Raw genomic sequence first — 10,972 nt, forward strand, 5'->3', positions numbered from 1 at the left:
CGTTTCCCAGTTTCACTACTGCTCCACAAGTAGCTGGGGAATGTTTGCGTCTGCCATGCAAACTGTGGACAACTGTTGCAACTTACTGTTGCAATTAAATATGTTTTTAGTGTAGCATTATACATCTCTTTGGGACCAATTTTATGTAAGACTGTTAGCAACCTCCAACAACCATTCGCCAACCAGTAAGGGAATATACATTTTCCATAAGGACCTGTGGTTGTCAGGGGAACGCAAACTGGTATCTGTATCTGCATGACTGGGAGTTCAGCAGCTGATTCCACAATGATCGAGCAACCTCCAGCAGCCGCCTGCCAACTGGACGGGGACTAAAGCTTTTCCTGTGACCGGTGGTAGCGAGCAGTCTGATCTCTAGGACTGTGTGACTGGGCCTTGCTAAAGGACCAAAGCTAACGTCCTGTTTTAAAGAAAGCGATCTAGAGCCACACCAAAGATTAATGGTTTGTTCTCCCTCCCACTGAGTTACATGAAACCCAACTCAGTTGGTTTTGCATAATCTTGCTGACAGTTAAATAGCACTACAAACCGTAGGAGGGCGGTTGAAGAACACCTCCTCCACTGAGGTTAATGCCCTTACTTTATATTTCAGGTAAAGTGATTTGGATCTAAATTTGATGAGTTCCTCTTCTGTTTGTGCATCAGCTCTCCACCAAGACTCATGAAATGCAGCTTTGAAGCACTGTAAGCATGTCTTTGTGCTGGCAGCAGAACAAGGAGAAGTTCTAGTGTGAAATTTTAGATGCAAGTTTTAGAAGCTTCGGCGATTTCTTAAATTTAGTGCCTTGAACTGCAATATTTAAAGATACAGTAAGAATACACCCACACTCAGAAGACAAATTTAGATGTATGCACTAGTACAGCCTCCAGTAAACTTACGGTACACTGTCTTTTTCTCATATACACACACACACACACACGCATTCCCAGTGTGTGTCAGCTGAGGCTGGTTGCAGCAGTGTAACGACCGCAGCGACCAGCCTTTGACTGGAAGGTTGCTCGATGACGCTCCAGCTCGGGTGTTTTCAGCTTCTCGTCTCTTCTCCAGTTTCAGTCAACAAAATCAGCCGTTTGAACTTTATCCCCCTCGAAACAGCGAACAATCGCAGCGAAGAAAACTTGATCTAATTTGGTAGGTTGCTCATTCCACAACATGAAAAGCACATGATGTTGAACTGACGCTGACCTCAGTGAGACAATTTTTCAAGGGCAGCCTGATCCTCGTTTGTGTGGGAACAAATTATTATTAAGTTCAGCCAGGCTTGGCTGCACATCAAAGGCTGCGTTTACAGTGCGAGTCATTAGGATCTGTCTGAATGTTGCTGCTGGTATCAAATGTTTTGGACGGGTGTTGATATACAGATGTGAGTGTTTGGTTCATGAACCCGACAAAACTAATGAATCTGTGAGAGGTTTGCCTTGAAAATCATCATTTTAAATACTTTTGATACATATTTTAATATTTAGCAGAGAATTACGACGTGTGTGTCTCATTTTAGTCACCTCTCAGTCTCTTACTGGGTGAAACGGTTTTCACCAACTAAAACTTACAGTTCACAGATTCAGCAAATTCAGCTCATTTAGAGAAACAGGTGGTGAAGCTGCAAACTTCATGATTGGTCCTAGAATGATTTCATTATGGAAGTATTCAGGACAACGGTTTGTTTCTTAATGCAAAGCTATCATTACCTGTGTGCTCATCATAGTAAAAACAGACATTCACTGTGGAAATTACTGTATTTGTTTTGATGTTTTTAACTTATTGATAAGGAGGCATAAATCCATAAAGAGTGGTTCACTGTAGTAGCTGCCCAATCTGAGAATCAGGTGCCTTAATAGATTTACTGCGGTAATCTAAGAGGCTGTTAGAAAATTAATGGAAGTGAAAAAGAAAAAAGAATAAGTTGAATTCGTTTGAAAGTCTTATGTTCGTTTTACGGGGGGAGGGAGGGGGCTTAAGCTAATATTCTGAGAAAAAAATGGGTTCATTATGAACACGATCATTTTGAATATTCTCTTGGATTAAAACTGTAAATTCATGAGAAACGAACTTCAACTGTTTTGTTGTCAAAGAATTCGATTTCTTCGTTAGTTGAACAGCCACGTGGAACATTTAAGGTTTAGACTGAGCTAAAAATGTGGCCAGCAGTTTATCCGACCCCCGGGCTCGGCTCTCAGACTTGTTGTTTGCCACCTTGTTTCCTTTTTGTCTAATGAAATAAAATGTTGTGTCATCAGACACGGGTAAAGGGTGTCTAGTATTATTTTTAAATAAATTCTGAGGAAGAAGAGAAAAATGAGCGAGTGCTGTTTTCTTGTTTGTCCGGCCCGAGTGCCGTGCTTTAAAGAGCTGTGGTTGAGGTGCAACAACATGATGGAAAACATCCTTACATCAGTTTTATTCTCCCAAACAGATCGATTCAGCAGCAGCGCCTCTTCTGGATGCTTCCGTTGATGATTCGGATATATATATATATATATATATATATATATATATATATATATATATATATATATATAAAACTTGATTTCAAACCTGCAGCACTTACCATGTAACAATTGTCAAACTGTAAAATAAAGAGTGAAATACAGTTATTTGTTATCTTGCTTTTATTATAACGTCATTGTAGTGAAACAGGTACAGAAATGGTTACATAACGTAATGTCAGTGTGTTCATACAATAACACATAAAAAAAAAAAAGGTTTTACTAGTACTATGTCTTCAGAGACATACTGAGAGTTTTCACAATTATTAATTAACAAGTACAAGTCTCATGTGTGCCTGGTTTCACTACCACACTAGGGCACATGTTAACCAAAACACAACACACCCTCACAATTTTATCAATGAAGGTAACGTCTTCACCCTCACATGGAAGAAGAGAACGGATTGGCATGGTGGTATGTAGCATTTTGAACTTGTTGCGCAAACTGCCAATTACTCGCTCGACATGGATTCTTAGGTGTGCAATGGCTCGTGTATTTTCTATGTCCTTGGCATCTAGTTGACAGAAGCCCCTTGTAAATGCTGGGATCTTAACCTCCGCACACATCATTCCCACCGCATCTCTGACGTCAAAGCCTCTGTCAGCCAAAACTACATCCCCTGGTAACAGCTTGTTAAGTATTCCACATTGCTCTGTGATGTGTTTATCTGATGCACGGCACCCCCACCCCTTAGAAATGAATGAAATTGAACCTTGTGGAGTAATCCCGATCAGATATTTCATGGTGTGTGAGTACATTTGAGCACGAGCCTTTAAATTTGATGGTCGTTTTGTACGAATTTCAAAACAGTCTACAATGATGGCTACCCGATTTCCAAAAGTTTCCGTAAATTGTGGAGGCATTGTTGTTTGCAAACAGTGCCTCTCTGGCCAGTGTACAAGTAATCCAAAGCGAGCATACAAAACGTCTATTGTATCAGCAAAGACAGAAGAAAGAGTTTTGTGGGAGACATTGAATAGATAACAAAGATGCTGAACAGGAAGATCAAGTCTAAGTCGCATAAGTGTGAGTAAAAGCATTTGGAAATGCGACAGTTTCTTTGATGCTGGTAGGAAAGCTTTTACATTCTCGAACACGGACATAAAAATAGCAAAACAAGTAAAACCAGTGTAATATTTCACTTTTTCCGTATCATCCTTTAAAAAGTTTTCATTCAGCTCTGTCTTGTCCAACTTTGATTTAAGCTTTCTGTTCTCCTCCAGCAGCCAGTTTATTTCTGCTCTGCTCTGTACACAGCGCACACAATCATTTGTCAGTCTTTGATCTTCTGTCTGTTTCTCTCTGATATCACTGTTTTCTGCATCTGCACCCGTTACCTCTGCTTCTACTTGTCCAAGACAAATTTGGCCCTCAGCCAAAATAACAAGGTTGTTATGGAGTTGCTCTTCTGCGGTGTCCATCTCTGGCTGCTCTCCTGCGGTGTCCATCTCTGGCTGCTCTCCTGCGGTGTCCATCTCTGGCTGCTCTCCTGCGGTGTCCATCTCTGGCTGCTCTCCTGCGGTGTCCATCTCTGGCTGCTCTCCTGCGGTGTCCATCTCTGGCTGCTCTCCTGTGGTAACTTCTGCTGGGGCTTCACCTTCACATTCTGCAGCTCCATTGTGAAAGCCTGTCCAATAAAAAGAGTGCAAATACACAAGGGAATTTTAAAGTGGTTTATACATTAAGGCAGTATGAATACTCAAATGTTTGTGTTAATTGACTAAGATCAACTTTTAAAATAAGAGATTGTGGTTGGGGGTGCGGTTGTTGTTTACCTCCTACTAGTGCTTTTTTTTGTTGCCGTTGTGTTCGCCTCCTGTGACGGTCTGAATGTGATGTTCGGATTTCGGAGTGCCCCATGTGTAGCGTTGGTACCCAGTCTGGATTTGTTTGATCCATTTCATAGGCAGGCTTCCCTACAGTCGTGCAAAAGAATTAGCGAATCTTTACATAGCACATATGTCTGCAAAGTCACTCCATTCATGTTTGATCGCAATTTCTATAACTTCCGAGACCACCAACGATAATATTATTCAGCTATAAAGTGTGATATGAACATATCTAGCACTTACCGGAATGAAAATGTCTGGAGCACACCAAGTGATATTTGGAGATGGAACAGAACTTGATATCAGCTCGTCTCACGGCTGCTATCCAGGCTCGACGCCTTCGTTTGGTAACATCCGATACATGAGCTCCTTGATATTGCTTCCAGCTTGGGAAAGCATAAAAAGACAACCCAAGCTTATTCCCGTGCCGATCGTAAGATCGAACATTGCAGCCGACCACACAGCAAGTACGAACCATGGCTATGCTTTCGCTCCTTCGTCGCTTGCTCTTAGACCCCGAAAATGGCGGATCAGGCCAAAATCCTTTCCACGCCCACCCCCGTGACATCACGCTCCAAAGCCCTATAGAGAGAGCCGTGAGGTTTTTTTTTCTTTCTCTCACCCTCTCTCTCGCCCTTTTTTCCGCTAAACTCCGCATGCGCGGCCTGTACTTTGCGCTGGGCAGAGGGGGGAGGGGCGTTAGTTACACTCGCAGCAGCACAGGAACAGAGCCAGAGAGAAAGAGAGCGAGGGACAACAACGTCATTTTCAGTTGCAGATGATAAAGGATTCAGAAATCATGCAGGCCCATATGACAGAGAATGTGCATCTTCTTTTTGTTTTAATATTTTAATTTATATTTAATTGTGTTGTGGTTTGCAGTGTTTTGTGTTGTTTCACGTTAAATTTGGTTAAAAGGTAAAAGCTGAAAATTTAAATAGTTAAAAGTTTAAAATATAAATAGTTGTTCTTTGTATTATATGATTTATTTATTACATTTTATGTGGAGTGAATAAATAAAGTATATTTATGGTGGCCCTTAGAGACAAAGCACTTACAAACCCCGAAGCACGTACAAACTCCAAAACACGTAAAAACTCAGAATCACGTACAAACTCCAAAACACGTAAAAACTCAGAATCACGTACAAACTCCAAAACACGTAAAAACTAAGAAGCACGTACAAACTCCAAAACACGTAAAAACTAAGAAGTACGTACAAACTCCAAAACACGTAAAAACTAAGAAGCACGTACAAACTCCAAAACACGTAAAAACTAAGAAGCACGTACAAAAAAGACAACAGAAGTACTCCAGGATGCGAGGGTGCAGTGTTGAGCTTTTGTTACCTAGTGGCTACACAAGCCAGCAAGTATCAACAACCGGATTTGGTGTGTGGTAGTAACAGGTAAATGAATTTTTTTTTTTTAATTATTTGAATAAATATGAGTGCTTGTCTATAAATACACAAACAATACGCACATGCATTCAATTGTGTAATTTAAGTGATCTGGGTAGCCCTGTTTTGGAAGTTCAGTTAACGCTAGAAATGTGTTTTGGAGTTTGTACGTGCTTTTTGGAGTTTGTATATGCTTTAGAGTTTGTACGTGCTTTGTCTCTAGGGGCCATATATATAAACATATATAAATAAAACCACTTTTTTTTACATTAGTAATTCCTTTTCTGCATAATTTTATATTATTGTTAATGATTAAATAATTAAAGCAACAAAACAACCTGAAGATCCGGTTCGGAGCCGAAAGAGCCGGCTCTTTTTAGTGAGCCGAGCCGAAAGAGCCGGATCTCTAAAAAGAGCCAGAAATCCCATCACTAGAGGTCATAGGTCAGCAAGAGGGAAGTGGGCCGAGGGCAGCATGGCTGATGATGACCGCGTGATCTCCAGTCTCAATAAGAGTGTAAGCATGACCAGCAGCAAACCCTTCAAACGAAGCCTTCGGGGAGCGCTCCTTTCTTTAACAGCTTCCAGAGTTTTAAGACTTAAAGAAAACTTTTTAAAGGAAGTGGGTCAGCACATCCTGCCAACACGGCTGATAGATGTCAACAGCAGCTCGTATGCGTCACGATAGCCTATCAGTGCAGCCATGATTAATGAAATCACTCGACTTTAAGTCAGCAGGACACAGCTGAGCCCGGAAACTCCCTCCTTTACAGAGAGATAAATATTTCAAAGCTTATTGCAGTAAAATGATTGTGTGGCAGCCCCGCAGCATGAGGAAGTACTGCGGTCTAAGCCTTTTCAGTAAGAGGAAGTTCAGGCTTTATTCAGTGGTTTAGACTCACTCTGGACAGGAGTCAGTACGTATGAAGAAACCGAGTACTGACAGAAACATGACTGATATTCGTTGACCCGAAAAAGCAATAATGTTAAAAGAAATGACACTTCATTTAACTCTGAACGTGTCTGCTGTCAGATTATATTCTAATGCACTTTAACAGTAAATCATTGAAAACGTTTATTTTACTTTGAGAGGTGACGGGTTTCAGATCATAATTTACATTTTTATAGCACAATATTTGTCTCCTTTCCTGCACAATACCAAGAAGTTGGCAAAGGCTAAGCCGCTCTATAATAAGGCTGCTCCCTGAACAGTACGGATAGAAAGAAATAGTTTGTTTTTCCACTAAATTACCAAGAAATTAGTAACTGAAGCACCTGCAGTGCTTAACTTATTCATTTGTCTTCTGTAGCAGTGGTAGAATAGTTATGTTAAGCTTTAAGTTTATGTCTCGCATATTTCCACAACCATATTCATAATCACATACTGTGTATGCTACCGTTGCATATAGTGTGTTATCTTATTTTTAATTTGTTTGTACTTTTTTTGTATTTTTCCTTCTGATATCTGTACCTGAGCTGAGGTAACGCAAAAATTTCCCCGTCGTCGGATCAATAAAGTCTTATCTTAAAAATCTGACATTACTGCCTTATTTTATTTATTTTATTCCTAGAGTATTTAAAAGTAGAATGGGAGGCAGAGCCTTCAGTTTTCAGGCCCCTCTTCTGTGGAACCAGCTTCCAGTTTGGATTCAGGAGACAGACACTATCTCTACTTTCAAGATTAGGCTTCAAACTTTCCTTTTTGCTAAAGCATATAGTTAGGGCTGGACCAGGTGACCCTGAATCCTCCCTTAGTTATGCTGCAATAGATGTAGGCTGCCGGGGGATTCCCATGATGCATTGAGTTTTTCCTTTCCAGTCACCTTTCTCACTCACTATGTGTTAATAGACCTCTCTGCACTGAATCATATCTGTTATTAACCTCTGTCTCTCTTCCACAGCATGTCTTTATCCTGTCTTCCTTCTCTCACCCCAACCAATCACAGCAGATGGCCCCGCCCCTCCCTGAGCCTGGTTCTGCTGGAGGTTTCTTCCTGTTAAAAGGGAGTTTTTCCTTCCCACTGTCACCAAAGTGCTGCTCATAGGGGGTCATATGATTGTTGGGTTTTTTCTCTGTATCTATGAAGCGCCTTGAGGCGACTTTTGTTGTGATTTGGCGCTATATAAATAAAATTGAATTGAATTGAATTGAATCTCTTTAGTCTTCTGAACATTTAGAGACAGGTTGTTGTTCTCACTCCAGTCCACCAGGTGTTGGACCTCCTCTCTGTACTCAGACTCATCGTTGTTGGCGATGAGACCCCGACTGTTGTGTCATCTGCAAGCTCAATGATGTGATTTGAGCTGTACTCTGCAGTCATGTGTTAGCAGGGTGAACAGCAGTGGGCTGTGTTTATTCCTAGTGAGTCCAACTTCTTTACCAGTTTCTGGGGAAGTTAGGTTATATATTACCAGTAACTTTTCAGATCAAAAGATCACCATATCATTGATGAAACTTCCTGTTTTTAAATTTGAGCATCAGGGACAAGGCTGTTAATTGTTAAGGTCAAACTTAAGCATGTGAATGTACTGTATGTGTGAACACTCGAGAGCAACAGAACAGGATCTGGGATGCACTGAACAGGTTCCTGAAAACTGTGGAACAAACCAAAAATGCTTATAAACATGTGATGCAGTGTGTGCACGTAACAAACAATGAAAATAGAGATTTTCCATTATTAAAATATGTAAAAGGACTCTGATGTGTGAGTGACGTCTATTGTTATATCTTACACCGATTAGTTTTCTCTGAAACGTAAAAAGAAGAAACAAACATGTACTCCCCCTCCGTCTGTTCTCACCTGTCATTTCAGTGATAAATATGTCTTGAATTCTCGAATTGACTCGTTAAATATTTAACCTAATTAAACCCTAAAAATGGAGTCATAAGACTTTTGTCCAAATGTTACCTGCAGTCACAACAACAGTCACCTGAAGGGGCTGAATACTGCAAAGACCCCACAGAACAGTTCATCTCATGCAGTGCTGATTTAAAAACTCTCACATATTTGGACAATCTATAATCTTCTAACACAAAAACATGCAAGTGTTCACTGAAGTAAACACACAGAGCAGTAGCAGATTTTTTTTAAATGTGTTTTATTTATTTTCATTTGCTGCTAACTTCAAAATCTACAAATAAAAAAGTGCAGTTAACAAATGCAGTGCTCTGCAGTATGTGAACCCCTCAGCTGAATTTTTAGGTTTTTCAGTTCAAGCCAATTAAATGAAATCCAAAAATTCAACCCCAACAATCAAATGACCCCCTATGAGCAAGCACTCTGGCGACGGTGGAGAGGAAAAACTCCCTTTTAACAGGAAGAAACCTCTGGCAGAACCAGGCTCAGGGAGGGGCGGTCTTCTGCCATGACTGGTTGGGGTTGAGGGGCAAAATTAAATCAAACATAAAGGAGAGCACAGCGTATTTATAAGATTAAGTTTTATAAAAATTTTATAAAATAAGATTATTATCAGGGGTGCACATAAGAGGTCCGCAGGTGCACATGCGCTGTCAAAATAAAAGACGCGCACCAGATAAGAAGTTGCAAGTTGTCTTTTATTTTGACAGCGCATGCGCACCTGCTGACCACTTGTGTGCACGCCTGATAATAATCATGACCCACAGAGCGAGACCCCACTCAGCCAAAAAGCTTTGAGATGGCCCAGCAAGCTGCAGGGACACCAATGGCCACTGTGGCAAGACCCAAACCTACTGTAAGTAGGCCAAGACACCACCAAGAATAGGTCTCCACAGTTTCCTCGAGTTCTGCATTGTCTTTTCTAAGCTGTGCATTCTCCTGTGTGAGTTTATCTACCTTACTTTTAGCCTCGCACAGCTCAGCACAAATTCTCCTTCTCTCATTAAGGTGATCATCGTCCTCTGTCTGAGCCATTGTAATTAAATTATCCATTACTCGATCCACTGTACCACTCAGTCTGTCAAATCTCTCATCAAGGTTTGGTACAGGGAGTAAATCATTTAACATTTCCTGTGCCATTTTTTTAAATTAAAAATTAAATTAAATTAAAAGCACAGTGTCACAGTGTATTAGCTTTTTGAAAATGCCCCAAAGTAAACCGTTAAACGAGCTCTTTTATTTGAGGACGTGGCAAAGAATATGACGTCACAGTGATCGTTTGAAAGGATCAAAGGAGCGCCGTGGAACATTCTGCGCATGCTCAGATCACGCGAATTTCTTGTCTATCACATATGGTCTGTATCCCAATTCAGGGTCTGCACGCTTGAAGTACGCGCACTACGAGTACTACGTACGGTGCGTACTATAAGTACGAGAAGTGCGGAAGTGCGAGGCTTGTGAAATGGGCGGTCTAGCCTCCGTCGCGCTGCCCAGGTTGCCTAGCAACCATGATACCAACCGCTGGAAACGTGTCATACAGCTTTGTTTGACAGAAATGAAGGCGAACATCTTTTCTTCATTTGGTTGTTTGTTTCTCTCGAGCTCTGTGTGATTAGTTGAGTATCTGAGGCTGAGACCACAGGACTGTAAAACATGATTGTTGGGCTTCTTTTCTGTACTGAACAGTCATTTAAGATTAGCTAGTAAATAACAATTAGCTAATGTTGTTCATGAGACTAAAGTCATCTCACTTTGGTAATGTAAATATAATATGGCCAATATTAAAGTTATTATATTAATCATTATTAGTTATTAGGGGAGACCGGGGTCAGTTGTAACACTTCCAATTTCTCCAATCAGGGCTAAGTTTCAAATGATGTGACTCATCCTGTACATGACCAACTCAGTTCTGCTATCACATGTGAAAAATCAGCACATTTTGTCAAACACAGACAATTTAACACGAAAAAAGTAATTTGTAAGTTTTTCTACTTTATTTCAGTTTCTAATAGCATTATCTGCTTTGCACTTAAACTCATCAAACTTAAATTATGTTATTTGTACGTCTATGGGGATATATTCTGTGTAGGTCTTTAGTGCTAATGTTTTAGCCGTTGGCTGTATGATGTTACAACTTACCACACTACAGCCTGATCTGCAGACGCTGTGCGCAGAGGTTCAGGAGCAGAAGTCCCGTTGTAAACATATCACGGCAGACCCGACGATGTTTGCATGAACACGCTTTTCACACACGGTTGCTGACGCATACAGCTGGCTGTAGCTTTGCAGCTCACAGCCCGACACACACCAACACAACAGCATAGATCGCACAGACGTTAAGGTGGCGAGGCGTGATGGTGCGTCCGCCTCCCCTGCAGCG

The 10,972-nt window shown here is 40.9% G+C and overlaps 1 protein-coding gene across 2 annotated transcripts; it reads right to left on the bottom strand.

The window, feature by feature from the left end:
• Positions 1 to 2,630: 2,630 nt before the first annotated feature.
• Positions 2,631 to 4,903, bottom strand: LOC148102338 (uncharacterized). 2 transcript variants are annotated; one of them, XM_087844579.1, is made up of 4 exons: positions 4,579 to 4,903; positions 4,282 to 4,422; positions 4,087 to 4,133; positions 2,631 to 3,981 (listed from the first exon to the last, which is right to left on the bottom strand). In XM_087844579.1, exons 1-4 carry the CDS (start codon positions 4,901 to 4,903, stop codon positions 2,776 to 2,778), a joined length of 1,719 nt encoding a protein of 572 aa, XP_087700705.1. In that variant the 3' UTR covers positions 2,631 to 2,775. The 2 variants fall into 2 exon arrangements, with proteins under 2 accessions (XP_087700705.1, XP_087700704.1); XM_087844578.1 differs by having other exon boundaries at positions 2,631 to 3,954; positions 4,054 to 4,133.
• Between the last annotated feature and the right edge of the window lie 6,069 nt (positions 4,904 to 10,972).

This window comes from Neolamprologus brichardi, chromosome 7 (genome assembly GCF_056152115.1).
Source record: "Neolamprologus brichardi isolate AB-2024 chromosome 7, ASM5615211v1, whole genome shotgun sequence".
NCBI classification, from domain to species: Eukaryota; Metazoa; Chordata; class Actinopteri; order Cichliformes; family Cichlidae; genus Neolamprologus; species Neolamprologus brichardi.